Raw genomic sequence first — 22,158 nt, forward strand, 5'->3', positions numbered from 1 at the left:
CTTTATTCTAAGGTCTCTTTCTGGATTTGTAATGGTGGGGTTTTTCTTTTTGTGGCATTGGGTCTTAGTTGCAGCACTTGGGCTTAGTTACCCTGTGCCATGTGGGATCTTAGTTGCCAGACCAGGGATCAAACCTAAGTCCTCCGCATTAGAAGGCAGATTCTTAACCGCTGGACTACCCAGGAAGTCCTGCAATGGTGTTTTTTTATTTGATATTTAATGTCATTCTAAATAAAGAGAAAAGTAAAATTTTAAATTATTAGCATGAATTTCAATGTTCATATTTGTATTGTGCAATGCCAGTTTTAAGCACAAATATAAAAGAGTGCAGTTCATTCAGAATTACCAGAATTACAGAGTTCATATATTGTAGCTCATACATGCACATATTAATATATTTTGTCCTTCTAGAGCAGTGGAAACACTGCACAGAAATAACTCAACTGTTTTTATTTCACTTCTTGATACGCATACATCCTAGAAGCACTATCTTCAGCTTACTGATGAGTAAGGAAGAACTGAAAGAAAAGAACTATGCATCATTATCTTTCCCTTTCCTTCTGCATCATTTTTAGTGTAAATGGTTGGTTAATATAGGGAAGTAATACAAGTAAGAAAGGGTATGATACTGTTTTTCAGTCATTTGTGTTAGGAAATCAGAAAGCAAGTTCTGGTTTCAATGGAAAGCACAGCCTCTAGGGGCTGTCAGGGCCCCACTTAGTTTTGGACATGACGTGCTTACCTTGAACTTGTTATAAATTTTGCTGAACACTCAGGCATTGTGGATCTTCACCAGAATTCTGCATTCATGAGGCAAATCTAAAATGTTACGTGCAATTTCCACAGCAATTTTATCTCTTCTGTTCTTGCACAGGCCACATTGTCCCATCAGACTTCACTTGCAATATATAAGTTCAAAGACTAAATTATTAAGAATTTCAAGATTAAAACAGTAGAACATTAGGCCAAGTGTCAGGCGCTTTTGAATATGGATCCTGTGTAAATTGCACAGGTTTCATGCTCATGAAACCACCACAGTGAAAATATTTGATTTCTAAATGATTTTACATATAGTTTTGGATCAGTGGATCTGAGGGCATAAAATTTTCTGAGTTTAATATTTTTCTAACTGAGTGACTTCAAGCAAATGATGTTTTATTCTGAAGGCTCTTAAAATCTGATTGGATGATTTCATCTCTCCATTATACTGTCCTGACTTATTGACCAATCATGATATACAATGTACTGAGTAACATAATCACAACAGTAAAGGATGTTTATCAATTTTCACAATCAATAGCCAGACAAAAAATAAATTACAATTGCAAACCATAATGGAAACATGGTTAACCTAACAATATAAAATAATTACATATAATTTGGGAGGGTCAAGCAGAATGATGTGGTAAGTGAAAGTGCATACATGCCCATGTTTCATTTGCTCAGCCTTTGTCTTTTGGTTGGTACATTTAATCCTATACTGTCCTGACCTAAAAAACTAGAAGAGTGAATTATTGTGTCATTTTTCTTAACTCTTTCAGATTCAAAGAAAAGTTCAGTGAAAATATACGCCATGATCACTTGGATATATAAGCATGAGTCTAAGTGGGGAACAGATTGCCCTCTATAAGAGATTTTAACCCCAAGAGGGCCTGTGGTTGACTGAGGGAACAGGAAGGGGTTGAGCAGTTGGATAATGTGGGGAGCATGGTTGTGGTTAGTTGGGGCGTGCGTCTGGTCATAAGCTAGGAGGGGTCTGAGAAAAAGCTCATTAGCCTCCCAGCCCTCCCCAGAGCAAATGAGTAGAAAGGTGGTTTGAAAATTAAAATTGTAGGTGCTCAATAATAATTTTTAATAGCTTTTACCTGCAACTAATTTATGGCCTTGGGCTTCCCAAGATGGCACAGTGGTGAAGATTCTTCCTGCCAAGGAGTTTGATCCCAGGGTCAGTAAGATCCCCTGGAGTAGGAAATGGCAACCCACTCTAGTATTCTTGCCTGGAAAATTTCATGGACAGAGGAGCCTGACAGGCTGCAGTCCATGGTGTCTCTAAGAGTGGGACATGACTGAGCACACAAGCACAATTTATGGTCTTAATAAATAAAGGTCTTCTAAGCAGATTGCTTAAGAGAAATATTCAATAAGGGTTTATGTAGCTAAAAGCACATAACACTTCTAATATTATGAGCCCAAAAATCCTTATTGAATGTAGAATTAGATGAAAGAATCTAGTTTAAAAAAAGAAAAAACTTTTTAAGGTGAGGCAATGGACGACTAGATGCTGTTGAATGCAAAAATTTTACTATCATTTATTCTGTTAGTGAGAAACACCAGTGTTAGCTGACACTTCCCTTTTTAACCCAGTACTACATAATGATTATGAGGGCTTCCCTGATGACTCAGTGGTAAAGAATCCGCCTGCCAATGCAGGACACTCGGGTTCCATCCCTGGGTGGGCAAGCTCCTCTGGAGAGGGAAATGGCAACCCACTCCATTATTCTTGCTTGAGAAATCCCACGGGCAGAGAAGCCTGGCAGGCTGCAGTCCAGGGGTTGGCAAAAGAGTCGGACACGACTTAGCAACTAAATAATAACAACAATATAATGATTACAGGGTTTCATGTATGACCCTTTGCCTTTTCATACTGGGAAATGGAACAATGGGCTGGTTCAAAATTGGGAAAGGAGTACATCAAGGTTTTATATTGTCACCCTGCTTATTTAATTTTTATGCAGAGTACATCATGTGAAATGCTGGGTTGGATGAAGCACAAGCTGGAATCAAGATTGCTGGGAGAAATATCAATAACTTCAGATATGCAAATGACACCATCCTTATGGTAGAAAGCAAAGAAGAACTGAAGAGCCTCTGATGAAAGTGAAAGAGGAGAGTGAAAAAGCTGGCTTAGAACTCAACATTCAAAACATGGAGATCGTGGCAACCAGTCCCATCACTTCATGGCAAATAGATGGAAAAACAATGGAAACAGTGGCAGACTTTATTTTGGGGGGCTCCAAAATCACTGCAGATGGTGCCTGCAGCCATGAAATTAGAAGATGCAGCCATGAAATTAGAAGATGCTTTCTCCTTGGAAGAAAAGCTATGACAAACTTAGTGTATTAAAAAGCAGAGGCTACAAAGATCTGTCTAGTCAAAGCTACGGCTTTTCCATTATGGATGTGAGAGCTGTACAATAAAAAAGGCTGAACACCAGAGAATTGATGCCTTTGAACCGTGGTGCTAGAGAAGACTCTTTAGAGTCCCATGGACAGTAAGAAGATCAAACCAGTCAGTCCTAAAGGAAATCAATCATGAATATTCATTAGAAGGACTAATGCTGAAGCTGAAGCTCTAATACTTTGGCCACCTGATGTGTAGGGCCAACTCATTGGAAAAGACCCTGATGTTGGGAAAGATTGAAAGCAGGAGAAGAAGAGAACAACAGAGGATGAGATGGTTGGATGGCATCACTGACTTGATGGACATGAGTTTGAGCAAACTCCGGGAGATGGTGAAGGACAGGGAAGCCTTGAGTGCTGCAGTTCATGGGGTTGCAAAGAATAGGACATGACTGAGTGACTGAACAACAACAAATGTATGACCCTGGAACCCATGTAGTAGTTCAAAAATTTTAAATGGTAACATTACATTCAATTTTTCCAGGACATTATAGTGTGCATGTGGCGTTTGATTATCAATATATCCTATTCTCTGACCAAATGTATTCTACTTTACTTATAGTAAAGATTTTATTTATTTAGTTTTTAGAGTAAGATTTACAATCCTCTCTCTATAGCAGCAAAAAACATATTTCTGCCTTTTTTTTTTTTGCCTTTTTTTTAAAGTGTTTTAATTATCATCAAATGTAATGATTTATTTATTTTCCTGACCCTTGCCCTTTAAAGTTATAAAATACACTTTTGTTGCCTTCTTGTGTCATAGTCCTTCTATTAAAACAATATACTCTTAAAAACTGCATGATACAAGTGTAAATTTTATCCCTGTGCAGCTGGTTGATGTGCTTCATTTTGGTAAAGGGAGGTGGAGGCATGGGAAATACAATCCCAGACTAATTTTCAAACGTTGTTCAGCCATAGAACAATCAGAGAGACCACCTCAGAACTTCTGCTATTGAGTTGGTCAAAAAGTTGGCTCGAGGTTTTACATGCACTGTTACAGAAAACCCTGAGTGAATTTCTTGGCCAGCCCAATATGTTATGAATAGTTAGTGCATGAAAAGATGCATCAACTTAACTTTTTAAAAGGATGATACATCTATCTTTGTTTACTTTTTAAAGAAAGCTAAGTATATAACTAATGCCAGAAAGGAATTTTTAAAACTTCATTCTCAATTAAAGTTCCTGGGCATGAAATTACAGAAAGCTTTTCCTATGCCTACTCTCCCAGTCCCTTTATTGGACTTAAATGAATTCTCATGGTAATGGACTCTGTATCTGGGGAACAGCTTTATCAGAGAACCTATAAATGATCATTGCCAGTAGTTATCATCTGTGAACTGTGAAGCTGCACTGGAAACAGTGAAGCCAAAGAGGAACAATATTGCTTTTTTTTTTAATCAACCAGACTGACAGATTGAGGAAATGCTATGGCTGCAAGGTTTCCAGATTAAAGCAGGTCAGTTAGCAAAAAGTTTTCATTGTCTCCTTTAAGATATTGACATAGAGGCAGGATGATGGCATTACAAGTGTCTTCATGGTTGATGGGACATTGTAAGCCAAAGGGTATTCCCTAATAGATAGTCTGGAGAGAAATTTCTAGTAAAGTGTCCTGGGTAAGTCCTTATTGTTGCTGCTGTTCAGTTGCTAAGTTGTGTCTGACTCTTTGTGACCCCACAGACTCAGCATTCTTGGGCTTGCCAATTCAGGATTTATATTGGTGATTTAGATCATGGTTTTGAAGGGTTTTTTAAAAGCAAAACTTCACTCAAGTTTAATCTTCACAGAAGACAAATATATAAAATAGATAACAGTGGCATGGCTTTGGTGAAGTGGGGAGTAAGCAAAGACGTCCATACACCTCTAGGTCTTTCCAGAGCTCAGAGTACTATTGACCCAGGTTAATAAAACTAGCTAACTTTTATTGGGACTCCCTAAGTGTCAGACATTGTGTTACGAACTCTATTTTATCTCATATAATCATCACCACACCTTTCCATGAGGAAGAATCCCTTACTGACTCCATTTTACAGAAAAAGAAATTAAAAATCAGAGCTGTTCACTGTTTAGTTAATTAATGATCACACAGTGGTAAACAATGGGCCATGAGACCAAATTTCCGGACTCCAAAGCCCAGACTCTTAACTGTCATATTACTTGGCCTTCTGTGAAAATGTGCATGTTACAGGTGCCAACTGCTGGACAGTGCAGGGAGTTGAGATGAATGATAGTAGTACTGAGCTCATTCAAAGCACCCCAAACCCCAAAAAACACCAAAGCACACTGGATGGATCCACATCTGCTTTCCCATGTCTTATCTTCATCTCTTTTCTCTTCCTGCCTCTCTTCCTTTCCTAGCTACTCATCTGTGGCTTCTCTTTGTGTCAACCCCAATCAAATTTGGCACCTCGTGGTTAAACACACGCTTCACCCTACAATGTTCCCATTGCTTCTCTGATTGAATCTGACGGGTACTTCCGCTTTCTAGGAGCCCATACATCTGTTTTCAGTTTTGTGATGACCCAGGTGTGGCCACCAAAATGCCAGATGGGGGTTAACTGTTGGTACTGTGAAAATTAAAAGAGTAAACATCAAATGCATTCTGTTTTTTTACACAAAAACCCGAGAAACATTTTGAGGTGAAATTCAGTACTCCAGTTTCCACATTTATATGTGAACTTCATTCCTGATAATCCACTAGCTTGAGGCAAAGTATTTTAACATTGCTTTGAAAAGAAAAAGTTGTTTATATTGTCATGTAGTCACTAAAGAAATACTTGTAAGAAACATGAGAAGCTCAACTGCTTTTTCTCCATCTCATATCATTTATAAATATATATGTATGAATATACAAAATAGTAAACACCACAAATGCAGTAGGAAGTTAATAATTGTATAGAATTGAATGTATAGAAAGACTGTAATGATCAACAAAAATGCACAGAAAAATATTTATGTCTTTCAAAGAGAATTAGAGGGATTTCCCTCACAGTCCAGAGGTTAAGACTTCACCTTCCAGTGTGGGGGATATGGGTTCAATTCCTGGTTGGGGAGCTAAGATCCCACATGCCTCGCAGCCAAAACACCCAAACCATAAAACAGAAGCAATACTTTAAAAACTTCAATAAAGACTTTATAAATGGTCCACAGAACCTGCTGTATAACACAGGAAGCTCAGCTCCATGCTCTGTGATGATCTAGAGGGGTAGGATGGTGGGGATGCTCAAGAGGGAGGGTATTATATGTGTACTTACAGCTGATTCACATTGTACAGCATAAACCAAAACTACATTGTAAAGCAATTATCCTCCAATTAAAAATAATTTTTTAAAAAATGCTCTATAAAAAATTGTCCATGTAAAAAAAAAATCTAAGAAAAAATAGAGAATTAGAAAAAGTATTTTCACTATAATTCTTTCAAAGTTCTTTCATGATATTCTCCAAAAGATCTATGAGTTCAAAGAATTTGGGTTGCTGCAGGAGCCTGGCCTTGGGTCTCATTTACATCAGCCTCCTACAAAGAAACCCTGCAGAGTCCCAAGGAGATGAAGTGACAAGACTGCACCTACCTCTGTGTCATGTAGGCTCCATTATCACCTATAACTTCCCATCAAGGGATAATGTTCTTTCAAGCTGCTTCAGCTCCTAGGTCCACCATAACCTCAAATATTCCTGTAATTCCCCAGGCCCAGGGAAGTGCCTGCCTCTCTGGAGAAATTTTAGAGTAGGGAAGCACTGCCCTTTCCACTGGGGTTTCAGTTGCATAATCAGTAATATTTCCAGAGCTAGGAACTAATCCTGAGAAAGATGCAGGAGTCAGGCAGCTGGACATCAAAGTATCACCTTAATTACTGAGACAGGCTAGTTTAGAGAATGTAGTTTACCATCAATACTGTACAGACAGACCCACACACTTACAGGCAGCACTGGGCAATGCTAGACCCATCCCTGTAAAATCCACAGCCTAGAGCAACACCTCAGAATGTGTGTTCTTTTTAGAAGGGTAAATTCCAAAGAGTTACAAGGAAGCGGCATGTCCATCTTTAAAATTTACCTATCAGATAATTAACACTGCCTTCCATGATGGAAGGAGAAATGACCTGAGGAACAAATATGTGGAGACTCCTGGCAGTGGTCAATAGCCTGACCATCTGGTCAGGGGTGTGGAAAGAAAAGGACTAGAAGATCAGAGACCAGGAACATTGGCTTGTGGAAGGATATAGAAAGTAGGCACCAAGTATGAAGATTTTTGTATCAAGCATTAATGCCTGCCAGAAGCATCCACCACAGAAGTGCTGAACAAAGTAGACAGAATGTCTTACCTAGTTGTTGTTAGCCAGCCATTGCCACTGTCAGGGCATGATGGGCACATGGACAGACTGGCTAGGGTGGAAGTGAGGGAGGCAATGTAGCTTGGGAGGCTACTTCCCAAGGCCAATCTAGCTATTGCTGCCTCTGAATGTTCAAACTTTCAGCAGCATGGGTCCAGCAACACTGGGGTCCTCATATAGAACCGTTCCTCAAAGAAACCAACTTCAATGTCCCTTCCATCATGGAAGAACTGGTATTTCATCTTCACAAGGATAGATACCTATTCCAGGTGTGGATTTCCCTTTCCTGCTCACAGATCCACAGCCTGGACTGTTTTCTGGGACTTATGAGAAACTTGATCCACAGGCATGAAATCCCACTCAACATAATGTCTGACCATAGGATCCATATCATAGGGAAGAAGGTGTGGGAATGGGTCTATGACTCCGTTTCTTGTCTGAATGGTATGTTCAGAAAATAACTTAGGTTTTCCAATTTTCATTTGGCATTACCCGAGCACATATTGCGTAGTTGTTACATTTTGTTTCTGTTATATCCTGTTATGGACTGAATAGTGTCACCTGCAAAATTCAGACATTGAAGTCCTAACCCTCCAGTGCCTCAGAATGTAATTGCATTTGGAGATAGGGCCTTTAAAGAGGTAAAGTGTAAGATAAGGTAAAATGAGGTCATTAGGGTGGCCCTAGTCCAAATGACTGGTGTCCTTATGAAAAGAGATTAGGACACAGACATGCACAGAGAAAAGACCCTGTGAAGACAGAAGAAGGTGGCCATCTACAAGCCAAGCGAGAGATCTCAGAATGAAATAAACCCTGTCAGCTCCTTGATCTGAGACTTCTAGCCTCCAAAGTCTGTGGTATTCATTATGGAAGACCTAAAAAACTAATACATATGCTAAAGTTAATAATAACTAACTTTTAGGGAATTCTCTGGTGGTCCAGTGGTTAGGACTCCACACTTCCACTGCAGAAGAACCAAGATCCTGCAAGCTACACAGTGCAGCCAAAACCAAAACTAAACTAACATTTGTAGAGGTTAGCTTTACAGTTTACAAAGCACTTTTGGTTATGCATCTTAACTGAATCTCGTAACAACTCTGTGAGGTGGTTGGTAGGATGTTATAATTTTCAGTTAGGAGAATGAGGACATGGAAATCCCTAAGATCACATAGTGAGGGACAAAATCAGATCCTGAATCCAAGTATTCTGACTCCAGCTCCTTCTATCAAATGTGTGTGTCAGTCTTTGAGACCCCACGGACTGCAACCTGCCAGACTTCTTTGTTCATGGCGTTTCCCAGGCATGAATACTGGAGTGGGTTGCCATTTCCCCCTCCAGGGGATCTTCTGGACTCAGGGATCTAACTCGAGTCTCTTGTGTCCCTTACATTGCAAGCAGATTCTTTAATGCTGAGCCATCAGGGAAGCCCCTCTATCAACCAGGACCTTCTCTATTTAAAAACCATCAGTAGCCAGGTGGTCTTTACTTAGACTGGCATACAAGGTCCTTCTCATGCTGGTGTGAGGGACCAGCTTTCCTGGCCTGTCTACTACCACTCAAACCCTTTCAGCCTATGCTTTATCAATACAGATTTACCCACCACTCTTGGTAAACAAAATCAAATTTACCTTGCTCTCTCACGCCATCATGTGAACTGTTTCTCCAGCTGGGATGCTTTTGCCGCTTTCTCAACTTGAGAAATTATGGCATAGTCTCCAAAACCCAGCTCAGATATTGCCTTCTCTGTGAACCCCACTGTGACTTTCTCTCCTCTGTGCTCCCATATTTTGTATATATCTCTACAACTGCACCTATCTCATGAGATCGGGAAGCAAATTAACAGAGTGAAAAGGGACCAGGGCTTTGGAGCTAAGCAGACACAGCCTCAAATCCTGACTCTGCCATGTTTCATTCAATCAAATGGCTTTTACCAAGAATGAATTATATGAAACATGCTGAGCCATGTTCCAGGAATACAAAGATGACAAAACTGTGTTTGCCCTGAAAGAAATTCAATCCTAATGCAATCTTCTTGGAGACTCAGACAGTAAATTAAAATTTAGAGAGACAAGTGCACTGCTAGAGATACATTCAGAGAGCACTAGTCAAGGCATTGACACTTCCCAGGGTCAAGGAAGGCTTTCTGAAGGACAAAGAGGAATTATTATTAATAAATGAAAGTGGGTAGAAAGCTTCAGGCAGAGAAATTAAATGTACAAACGAGAGTGAGAGAATAGCAAAGGTAAATCTCTATAAGCAAATGAGGAGATATACCCTTATCTCTTAAGGTTGACAGTAGGATTAAATGACATCATCTGTAAATCATCTAATAGAGTATCTGACATTGAGTGAGTGCTCTCATTATTGACGTATTATTAATATTATTGTGTTGTGGTTATATCTGTTTCTGTCTCTCCTAATTCTGTCTTCTCCTACATGGGGGTTTCCTAAAGGGCCAGTAACAGCCTTATTCGCCTTTGTATCCTTAACTTCTGACACTGTGCCTGGCATGTAGTGAGGTGTATTTGTTGAATAAGCTCATGAATACATGAAGGACTAAGGAATGAGCGTGTGCTTCAGGGACTCATCTATTCCAACACAAAGATAAGAAGGAACCAAAACTAGAGCAACTCTAAAGACCCTTCAAACTTTTTGAAACTTTCCCCCTTTCAATTAATAGAAAAGCAGAGCTTCCTTCTGTGATGTATGTCTCCTGATTTATCCAGAAATTACCAACCTACCACCTTAAAAAAGCTCAGAGAGCCATCCGTCTAGGGTGAGTTGATTTGTATGTGAAAAGGAGGAGTAATAAATGCAGGTTAGACCAAGTATAAATTCAAATCCCATGACGTTTTTCCCTTCAACAATTGACAATACTTTATTACAGAGGATTTAAAACATATTTAATTGAGAAATTGGTCAATGATAGAAACGTAGACCAATGTCTCAGAAACTCACTTTCTTTCCCCTTGGCAAGTCCTGAGGGAGGACCCTGGGATGATGGTGAGAACCAGTCTCAATAAATTTTGTAAATACCATGTGTGTAAATAGAAATGTCTAGGTCTTCATTCAGAACACCGAAAATGATTATAAGATAAATATACATCAGTCTTTAAGGTCAGATTCTCTTAAAACAATCCCAAGCTATTAACTATGAGAGTAATTAAACTGTAATTTGAGCACATTTTAAATAGCTTAACAGATCTTTGTCCAGTCAAACATTCCTAGAGGACATGCTGTACTTCCGGATTAATTTTAAAGATACTCCAGCAGTATGTGTAATCAGGATTTATTCTCCAAATTACCAAATTCAGATTCTACTCTCCACTGTTCAATTTATTTTCTTCAGTTTGTATGCAGATTATGCCAAGCAGGTGGTCTGTAGCTCGAGACTGACAACAGTTACCAGCTGTTAAATTTGCACATCACTCTAATTTAAATGCTTAATTGCTCTCAGAGCACTCAGTTTACAGCTCATAAACACCTCCCAATGGCCCCGAAATCTCTTTGCCTATGATAGACTCAAAGCCAAATGAACCATAGTGTCCCTAGATAGGAAAATGAAATATCTGAATAATTTTATGCTCTTTAAATGTTTATAATTATTTATTAGAAAAAAATAACATCTGAGCATTTTTTCTAAATTAATTTTGGAAAGGAGAGGTTAGGTTCTGCTGCTGCTGCTAAGTCGCTTCAGTCGTGTCCGACTCTGTGCGACCCCATAGACTGCAGCCCACCAGGCTCCCCTACCCCTGGGATTCTCCAGGCAAGAATACTGGAGTGGGTTGCCATTTCCTTCTCCAATGCAAGAAAGTGAAAAGTGAAAGTGAAGTCACTCAGTCGTGTCCGACTCTTAGCGACCCCATGGACTGCAGCCCACCAGGCTCCTCCGTCCATGGGATTTTCCAGGCAAGAGTACTGGAGTGGGGTGCCATTGCCTTCTCCGGAGGTTAGGTTCAATGACTGCCAAATCTCCTACTAGTTCATTAACATCCTTTCTCTTTGAAACTGGAACACAAGGATGATACCTGCCTTGATATGCGTATAGTGTCCAAGATGACCAGGGAGATTCAAGGAAATATTAAAAACACTGTGAACAATGACTGTATAATTACAAACTCTCCTGTGTCAATGGCATCTAACAAAGGTAAAGAATAAGGTGCTGTAAGTATTATAGTCTGGTGGGAGTGTCTGAAGGCTTTTCTGTCTACTCCCCCCCTTAGCTGGGAAATTGAACACTGATTTTGAAAGAGCTTGTCTCATTCAATGTCATCATTTTATGAGTGAAGACATAAAGTTTAAATGATTTGCCCAGATAAAGGAGTGATGGAGAGCAGGACCAGAGTAATTGCCTCTATGGGCAATATTTTGGCCATTTAACCACCCAACCTATCTTGTTTGCCAGTCTGTTGCAGTCAACTACAGCAAGAAGAAAGGGAGTTAACCTGTTTTAAACCTTCCACAAGATACAGAAATGGGTTATCTTCAACAACTGATACCAAGGTGCTTTCTGCTTTAAGCCAAACCGCATATGAAAATAGAGTGCTTCTGACTTAATTTACAAGGATTCTCTATCGGACTGTTGTAAACATCCAGATCCCCTACTGAATTTTAAAGTTTGACTTATGCTAGCCTCAAGAACACATCTATTATGTAAATTAAAGTATTTATGCATCCAAACCAATTAGCAAGTGTTTATAAAGTATAGTTGTCCCTTCGTATCCACCAAGGATACCAAAATCAAGTCACTTATATAAAATGGTGTAGTATTTGCATATAACCTATGCGCATCCTCCTGTATACTTTAAATCATCTTTGTTGTTGTTCTTTAGTCGCTAAGTCGTGTCCCACTCTTTTAAAACCCCATGGACTGCAGGCCGCCAGGCTCCTCTGTCGGTAGGATTTCCCAGGCAAAAATACTGGAACCGGTTGCCATTTCCTCCTCCAAGGGACCTTTCTGACCCAGGGATCGAATTCGCACCTCTGGTGTCTCCCGCATTGGCAGGCGAATTTCTTACCGCTAGCGCCACCTGGAAAGCCCCAATACAATGTAAACGATATGAAAATCGTTGCCTTTGCGTGAATTGAAGTTTTTCTTTTTTGGAATTTTTTTCCAAATATTTTCAATCTGTGGTTGGTTGATTCCGTGGATGTGGAACCTGAGGATATGGAGTGCCAACTGTACCTAACACTGTGTCAGGTGCTATGCAATTTTTTTTTTTTAAATAATAAGTACAATATAGGTCATGTTCCCTATTGACAAGAAGCTTGCATCTTAGTTGTGGGCACTAGACAAAACAGATGAAACAACTTGAAAATAAAACAGTATATAATGAAGCATTAAATTGTACCGTATAGAAAATTTGTAGGACATGAATAATAAAGAAAAAAGACACATGAAACACTTTGTGAGACTGAAACATCTCTGTACTAATTTTACTTGTGTGATTTTCTGCTTATTCTTGGGTTTGCAAATGAAAACAGGCTGAAAACAAAGCAAAGGCAAAACCGAGTCCTCTACCCCTTTCAAAATAATTTGGCGGGTTTGTAAGGGTTTTGACGCCCTCTAGTGGTCAATTATAATAGTATTGTCTGTCAGACTTGAAGTTCTGCAACAACTTTGAAGCCAAAAGCAATGGAAAAGACTTTGATTTAAAACTACTTTCAAAGTTTTCTTTGAATAATAGAGGCTATATAGCATAGTGGCTAACCCACAATCTCCAGAGGGAGCCTGTCTCAGTCTAAACGCCAACCTTGCCACTTACTAGCAGTTTGAGTCTGGGTAAGTCATGCTTAATCATTCCATGTCTCAGTTCCCTGTCTGTAAAATGGGAATAATAATAGTACACTCTTCATGACATTTTAATATATATATATGTTTATTTTTATCTATTTATTTGGCTGCGTCGGGTCTTAGTTGTGGCACCCATGATCTTAGATCTTCGTTGTGGCATGTGGGATCTTTAGTTGCCGCATGAGAACTCTTAGTTACAGCATGTGGGATCTAGTTCCCTGACCAGAGATTAAAGTTGGGCCCCCTGCATTGGGAGCATGGAGTCTTAGCCACTGGACTACAAAGGAAGTCCCTCTTCATGACATTTTTACCAGAATAAACTGAGCTAATATTTTTAAAGCATTTAGAATTGTTCCTATTACATAGTAAGCATAATATATATATTTGCTAAGTAAATTAGAGCAAAATCACAATAAATCTCATTCTTTAAAAAACTTTATTATTTACTGATTCTTTTAGGAACATTATTTATTTATTAATTTTTGGCCCTGCTGGTTCTTCATTGCTGTGCATGGACTTTCTCTAGTTGCTGCAAATGGAGTCTACTCTGTGGGGGTACACAGGCTTCTCACTGTCGTGACTTCTCTTGTTGCAGCGCACAGGCTCTAGAGCATTCAGGCTTCAGTAGTTACGGCACATGGGCTTAGGTGACTCAAGACGTGTAGGATCTTCCCAGACCAGGGATTGAACCTGTGACCTTCACACTGGCAAGCAGATTAATAACCACTGGACCACCAGGGTAGTCCTAAAGTTCATTCTTATATTTAGGTTATACTGACAATAATTTATAATTTTTCTAAACTTGGAAAAATTATTTAACTTCTCTGTGCTTAAGGTTCTTAAATAATAAATGATTATGTGTCAGGAAATTTTAAAAAATAGACTTTATTTTATTAAGAGTTCTCTTTGATGGCAGCCTGGATGAGAAGGGAGTTTGGGGAAGAATGGCTACAGGTTATATGTATCACTGAGTCCCTTCGCTGTTCACCTGAAACTATCACTACGTTGTTAATCAGCTAGGTGTGTGCACTTGCTAAGTCACTTCAGTTGTGTCCAACTCTTTGTGACCCTATAGCCTGCCAGACTCCTCCGTCCATGGGATTCTCCAGGCAAGCATACAGGAGTGGGTTGCTATTTCCTCCTCCAGGGGATCTTTCTAACACAGGGATTGAACCTGCATTGGCAGGCAAGTTTTTTACCACTAGTGCCAGGTGGGAAGCCCTAATCAGCTATAGCCCAATACAAAATAAGAAGTTTAAAAAAATAAATAAATTGGCTTTCTTCCTGAAAAAAAGAGTTCTCTTTTAGAGCAGTCCTGCTGCTGCTGCTGCTGCTGCTGCTAAGTCGCTTCAGTCGTGTCCAACTCTGCGCGACCCCATAGACGGCAGCCCATCAGGCTCCGCCGTCCCTGGGATTCTCCAGGCAAGAATACTAGAGTGGGTTGCCATTTCCTTCTCCAATGCATGAAAGGGAAAAGTGAAAGTGAAGTCGCTCAGTCGTGTCCGACTCTTAGCGACCCCATGGACTGTAGCCTACCAGGCTCCTCCGTCCATGGGATTTTCCAGGCAAGAGTACTGGAGTGGGGTGCCATTGCCTTCTCCGAGAGCAGTCCTAGGTTCACAGAAAAATTGAGGGGAATGTACAGAGCTTTCCCATATACCTCCTACCAGTAAACATGGGAACTCTCTCAGTTGGCTTTTCTGCCCTTTGTCATATCCACATCAATATGATTTTTAAAGAAATCATATCCTAAAAAAAAAAAAGAAAGAAATCTCATCCTTACTTTCTGTCACTGCTGTCACTTCAACATGCTCCAGGCTTATCTTGTATATTTCATGCCCTAGTCCTAGAATAATTTCTCCAAAAAGCCCTAGTTCCTTTCACTGGAGAGTAATATTAGAAACCAAGATCTGAATCCTACATGTATTTGTGCTAGGTGGTGTCATTTCTTTTAGGACCAGTAAACAGATCAAAGAAATATATGTTTTATACAAATCAGTATATACATACACATCTATTGATATTTCTATTTGTAACCATATATATCTGTATTAAGCTCAACATGAGTTCTTCCTGATATCTCTGGTGTCTCCAACTCAGTCCATCACTACATGGATCATTTTAACCTCTCTCTGCTTGCTTGTCTATAAGTTCTCACTTCAACAAAGAGCTACACCTGCTGCCCATTCACTCAGTTATGTTTAGTTCCAGTATACATATGTAGCAGTATCAGAATTGCTCACACATACCCCCAAGTGAAACAACTTTATCAACTAGAGTTCTATGCAATTTCTTTTGCCTTCAGTCCTACAGATTGTACTTGTTCTCAATTTTACATAAGTTCATCACCTTTCCCTCCTACATTCTTCAGTGATGTTTCATATATTTTTTTAAAATGTAGATTCTCCTATCATGCATGATCTGCTTTCCTTTCTGGAATTTTCTGACCTCCTAAGTGATTTTAATCTCAATACATTAAGGTTCACTCTTTGTGTTGTACAGTTTTATAGGCTTTGATTATTTTAGACTGTCATGTATCCATGATTAAAGTATTACATATTATACAGAATAATTTTACCTCCTTAAATGTCACCTGTGCTTCACCTCTCCATCCCTCCACCCTGAAACTCTAGCAACCACTGTTTTTATTGCCTCTCAGTCTTGCCTTCCCCAGAATGTTATATAATTGGAGTCACACAGTGTATAATCATTTCAGACTGGCTTAGTTCACTTGGCAATATTCATTTGCAACCCTTCTATGTCTTTTTGTGGCTTGATAGCTTGTTTCTTTTTATCTATGAATAATATTCCATTGAGTGAATGTACAATTTATCCAGTCAGGCAGTGTTTTAACAATTTAAAATGCAGAAATGAAAAAGCCATCCTTATCCTGGAGAAGGTTCCTGCCACTGGAGTTGGTGGCACATATTTAAACTATAGCCTGATAAGAGCTATATTACATGTATAAGTGAGGCTCTATAGGCACCTATAGGAGCAAGTGGACATCTATTAACATGCAGGAATGTGATTCAGTGTAGTACAGAGAAAAGCTGGTGTTCATCTTGGGCCTTGAAGAAAAAGTAGGCATTTGAGGGTGAGAAGGGTAAGATGACTGGTTAAAGTGAGCCTGCCAATGAGTATCGCAAGAAGGTGAGAGAGACTGCCTCAGGTCCCAGATAATAAGTGCACTTTTCTAAAGCTAGGAAGAAGGAGCTTTGCAGTGCACCTTCTGGTGTCACTTGGATAATAGCAGTAACAATGGATCTCACTTATCAAACACCTACTACCACATGCCAGACATGGTGCTGGGCACTGTATGCATATTTTTCCCTCACAGAACTGGACTTGTGTGTATAACACACATACATGCAAAGATATGGAAAGACTCCATCATTCTTCCTGTTGGAAGCAGATACTATTGAAGGTGATCGCTAGTCAACTGTGTGGGGTCACTGAAGAGACGTTGTCTGCTATGTGTAAGGAAAGCCTGACCTTTGCTGTCTCGCAGCCACTACCACTTTCAGGCCTTCCTCACCCCAGCGCCTCATCTCAAGGCCCCAAAACTTTAGAAAAACACTGCATTACCAGTTGCTGTATTCCATGGAATTGGCTACCTCTTCTGTCTTATCCAGGGATCAGGTCTCAAGATCACCTCACTTTCTTCTGCCTCTAAGATTCTATACCCAAACAATTCTAGAAATGACCAATGATACGAACTTGGATCAGAATTAGAGGACAACAAACTCTTAACAAAATAGTGAAATGAAGTCAATGTTCTCTTGACTCTGCTCCATATAAGTTTCCTAAAGAAAGTCAAAGCTGATCTGTTGATCTATATTTAGGCTGCCTGCTTCTTACTGCAGAGTTCGGAACTGAACTTTTCTCCCTTATGTTGACTCTATATTATGTGGCAAGGCTTGAGACAGGGCCAACACCCCCTATTGGCCATCAGAACAGCACTGTTCTGTAATAGAGTTCTCTAGGGAAAAAAGCTATAAAGATGTGGAAACAAAGAGTAAGAGCTGCACTAGTTCCAACTCTGTTTGATAATAATGACTTTTGGCACTGGAAGATGACAGGCCAGTTTGTACCAAGAAACAAATTACCAATTTGGGATAGTCTTTAACAAAGACTTGGTAACATATAGAAACTATAAATCTTTTCCGCATTTCAGCTGTTGCAAACCTTCAGGGAATGTGTACAGAGCTAAATATAAAACAGCAGTTAATTTGACACCCACTACTAGATGACAGAAGTGGAGCCTAACAAGTGACTCATTATTTTTATTTCCAACATTAAAAATACTGGTAATTAAGTTTCCTGTATTCACTTCCTAAGATGCAAGCGTTTCCAAAAACTAAACTCAAAAGTGTTGTTGAATAAAATTTCAGGATCCAAGGATTTATAGAAGGTCACAGTTGCATAAATACAAACATGTGTCCTTATCCATAATTGGCTAATTACTATTTAGCTTACAGTCTTTATAACTTTATCAATTTTGTAATCATATCTTTCCCTTTAGGCAAAAAGTTATTTTAGTCAAGTTAGACTGGGGGTCATTGTGTATACAACAAATTCCACTACTAGACTGAAGCATCCTGAGGTTGTGCCTGTGTTTCAAATGTTCTTGAACGTTCCACACAGCACAGGCTTCCAGATGTCCTTCAATATTCACGGCACTACAGTCCACAGTTTTTAAGTGGGTTACATGGTCACTCAGAATACAGACCACATTTTCTCAGGCTACCTTAACAGTAGGTATGGTCTGGTAACTAAGTTTAGACAAATGACATGCAAGCATAAGTATAAATAGACTCCAGGAAACTTCCTTAATCTAATTTTCTTTCCCACTCTTCTCTTCATCCTGAAGGCTGGATGGTGGATCTGATGGCTACAGGGAAAGCAGCTAACCACAAGGTGAGCAGCTTTGACCATAAAATAATCTAAGAAGTGAGGCCAGGCCTGGCAGAGCAACTTCATGGAGCAAAATCACATGCCAATCTGGCCCGCTTTGATTCGGACATTTAAATTTATTTATTAATTTAGGCTGTGCTGGGCTGTTGTTGCTACATGCAGAATTTGTCTAGTTGCAGTGAGTGGGGGCTACTCCCTAGATGCAGTGCACAGGCTTCTCATTGCAGTTTCTTCCCTTGTTGCAGAGCATGGGCTCTAGAGCACGGGCTCAGTAGTTGTGGTGCACGGGTTTAGTTGCCCTGAGGCATGCAGAATCTTCCCAGACCAGAGGTGGAACCTGTGTCCCCTGCACTGGCAGGCAGATTCTTAACCACTGGCCCACCAGGAAAGTCCCTGATCTGGACTTCTATGTGAGATAAATTTCTGCCTTATTTAAGTAAGCTGCTATCACTAGCAACTGAGAATAATTTTAACCATTAAACCTTAAAATCACTAGCATATGTTAATGTCATCAGTGCAGAATATATAATATTGAAGATTTCTTGAATAAATGTTGCAAATTTGGGGGGAGTACATTATTTTTGTTGATCCAGAAATTCATAGGCTGAAACAGGAAAACAGTGAGGTCATCTCAAGGTCAGAGGGAAATGATGATCAAGGAGTGGGAGCATTCAAGAGACCAGCACTTGTCAGGCAAATAAGAAATAGTCAAAGCTAAGGCTCAGTGAAAGAAGACATCGCTTGGTTGGGGGTCCTGAAGAGGAGAGGAGTTTGGGATTATCTGTGTCTGGCCTGGAGGACAGTGAGCATGAAGCTCAGGGTCTATGTCAGAGGTTCTCACCTGAGGGGGACTTTCCTTCCTCAGGGGACATTGGCAATACCTGGGGGCATTTTTAGTTGCCATAGCTGGCTGGCGGAGGAGTGATGCTGGGGGTCTCTAGTGCATAGAGGCGATGGATGCTGCTAAAAATCCTACCATGCACACCACAGCTCCTATAACGAAGAATTATCTAGCCCAAAATGTCAGTAGTGCTGAGATGTGGAAACCCTGGTTTAGCTGGCTGTAACTGCAGATTGGACCCCAAACTCCAGCTACTCTTGGAGGTCAGGCCAGAGGTAAAATGGACCATTTAGCCAGCCTGGAAAGCAGCTTGGAAACAGACAATCATCCAGACTTTGATGTTCAGCATTGTTAAGCAGATGTCGTGGCTAAGCTGCATCCCTGCAAATTGCTCCCAGCATATTAAATAGCTTATACCTCAGAGTTCCTCCCTCAACACAAAGATACTTGTGCTTAAGTATAAGGCTGAGGCTGTGACATACTCACAAGCCCTTAAGAAGAGTATGGGATATAACACAGGCGAATACTGGGGCCCTAAGATCTCAGATGGATAAGCTCCCTTCCATTCTCCAAATGTTGGGGAGAGAAATTAACTTGACAAGCAGCTTCTCCTTTGGAGTGTGTCTTCTGCATCCTGATGTGGGAACTGTCCCCACATCCCCAAGGCTAGAGCTTGTGCAGAAGACCCATGCCAGAGCGGCGGAGAGGGCAGATCTATTCTCAATGCTGCAGTTGGCTTGCTATTTGAACTGAAGTAACCTCTGCCTTTTCCAGGTGCCAGATTTTCTTACAGTGTGGAAGTCAAAACTATCATTAGCTGGAGGGAAGGCCTGAGGGAAAGAGAGAGGAAGAGCAAGTTGATTGAGCTGCTCTGGCTGTTAATCACTAGGTATAGAAATCAACTCACTTAAACCACAGACTATCCCCTTTGGTTCTAGGATGACAGCACTGTGGAAACAAAGTCCTATTTATATTATAATTATATTCCTGCAACATACATTGTTTCTCATATTAATTAGATCACAATAATTACTTTTGTTTCTTAAAAACTTTCGCCCAACTGCCCTCAATATTAATTGAGGATTTCCCTGGTGGTACAGTGGATAAGAATCTGCTTGCCAACGCGGGGAACATGGGTTTGATCCCTGGTCTGGGAGGATTCCACATGCCATAGAGCAACCAAAGCCCATGCATCACAACTGTTGAGGCCATTCTCTAGAGCGCAGAAGAAACCATCATAATGAGAAGCCGGTGCATCACAACAGAGTAGCCCCGTCCTCCCCACCCCTGCTCACTGCAACTAGAGAAAGCCCACATGCTGCAACAAAGACCCAGCGCAACCAAAAATAAATAAGTAAATAAATTATAAAAAAATATTAATTGGATGCTTATAAGAAAGCACTATGCTTGGTGTTATGTGATTCCTGCCCACACAAGGCTTTCATTACAGTGGGAAAGCAGACATACACACAAATAAATTGTTATAAGTCATAATATTACCTGAAAACTATGTCTCTTTGTGGCTATTGAGCCGAAAGACAAAACCAAGCCAAAGACTGGGAGACAGAAGGATTTAATATTACTTGCAGCAAGTCAGAATACTAGAGATCTTTCCCAAAGCACTATCTCCTCAAACAGCAAAATTGGAACTGTTTTAGGGCTTCCCAGGTGGCACTAGTGGTAAAGAACCTGCCTGCCAATGCAGGAGGTGTAAGAGTAGCAGGTTTGATCCTTGGGTCTGGAAGATTCCCTGGAGAAGGGCATGGCAACTCACTCCAGTAATCTTGCCTGGAGAATCCCATGGACAGAGGAGCCTGGTGGGCTACAGTCCATAGGGTTGCAAAGAGTCAGACACAACTGAAGCAACTTAGTATGCATGCACGCATATGCCTATTCGTGAAGGGGCTTGGTTGGTCAACAGAGTCCAAGCTTTAGTTGATTGAAGTCATGAAGGTCAAAAAAGGTCAACATCCTCACCCCTTAGGTCCAATAGCTCTGGTGGTTGAGCACTCTAGGGGAACTTTTGCCACTGAAACAAAACTGGAGTCTTTACAATGGATATATTATCTTTGCTATTGTTACTTCTCTGGCCTGATAACACTTTTTTCTGCATTCTTTTGTTCCTTCAAGATCATTAGTTAGTGAGACCTGTTCAAGGGCAAGCATTGTGGCCAGGCTTAGATCACAAAATGGCTTAAGCCAAACATGGCTTAAACCAAAAATGGCTTCTCTTATGTCAAGAAAGCCATGCCTGGTTCTCTTTCTCTGGGAACCCCGACTCTATTTGCTTACAATAATGCCATGGAAGAGACATAAAGTGTTATGGGTCCGTTGGGAATCAGAGATCAATCCTTCGTCTCCTGCTTGGCAGGTCAATTCCCACTACCATGTGATTCAAAAGGAACTGCCAAGTTGTTATAAATCCTGTTCTTTGGTCACAATTGGTGGGTCTGTGGGTGCAAACACGACCCAAACAGAGCCAACCAGAGTATTTTATTACCTGGTCAAACATAAGTCAAATCACAAGCCAAGTTAGTATGTATACTGTCTTCCCCTCCACCCGCCAATACCCTAAGTTCTAAAATTATGCTTATCCCAACTTCTGCTTCATAACTAAAATTCTTCTCCAAAGTGCTAGGAGAAAGTAATCTGATTGGGTATTGAAAGCAATTCACACTGAAATATGGACAATTTAAAAGCTTCCCCATGTTGATAATGGAGGAGGCTACATCTATGTGGGAGCAGGGCATATATGAGAAATCTATACCTTCTGAATTTTGCTGTGTACCTAAGACTGCTCTAAAAAAAAGAAAGTATTTTTTAAAAAAAGCTTCCCTGGAGGCTTAGCCTTGAGATTGAATTTTTTTTTAATTGAAGTATAATTGAAATACAGTATTATATTAGTTTCAAGTGTACAACATAGTGATTTGATATTTTTATAGATTGTACTCCATTTAAACAACTATTTTAAGGCACTAGAATGAAAATAAGACAAAAGAGAAACAATTTGAAAGTTTTCCCTTTGCCTGGAATAACCACCTCCTCCCCCCATTCTCGAAGTTCAAAAACCACTTCACAATATGCATCTTTTATCCACTCAAC

At 40.1% G+C, this 22,158-nt stretch overlaps 1 protein-coding gene across 2 annotated transcripts in view; it reads left to right on the forward strand.

Moving 5' to 3' along the window:
* Nucleotides 1-22,158, forward strand: part of DIPK1A (divergent protein kinase domain 1A) — a 208,014-nt gene that overhangs the window by 29,204 nt on the left and 156,652 nt on the right. For both annotated transcript variants that reach the window (XM_081486356.1, XM_081486357.1), the window contains one exon: nucleotides 18,172-18,218. In XM_081486356.1, the coding sequence (XP_081342482.1) occupies nucleotides 18,177-18,218 (42 nt within the window). In that variant the 5' untranslated portion in view covers nucleotides 18,172-18,176. The remainder of the gene's footprint in view (nucleotides 1-18,171; nucleotides 18,219-22,158) is intronic.

The sequence above is a fragment of the Giraffa tippelskirchi genome, chromosome 5, assembly GCF_054371585.1.
Source record: "Giraffa tippelskirchi isolate mGirTip1 chromosome 5, T2T-mGirTip1v1.2.pri, whole genome shotgun sequence".
In the NCBI taxonomy this organism is placed as follows: Eukaryota; Metazoa; Chordata; class Mammalia; order Artiodactyla; family Giraffidae; genus Giraffa; species Giraffa tippelskirchi.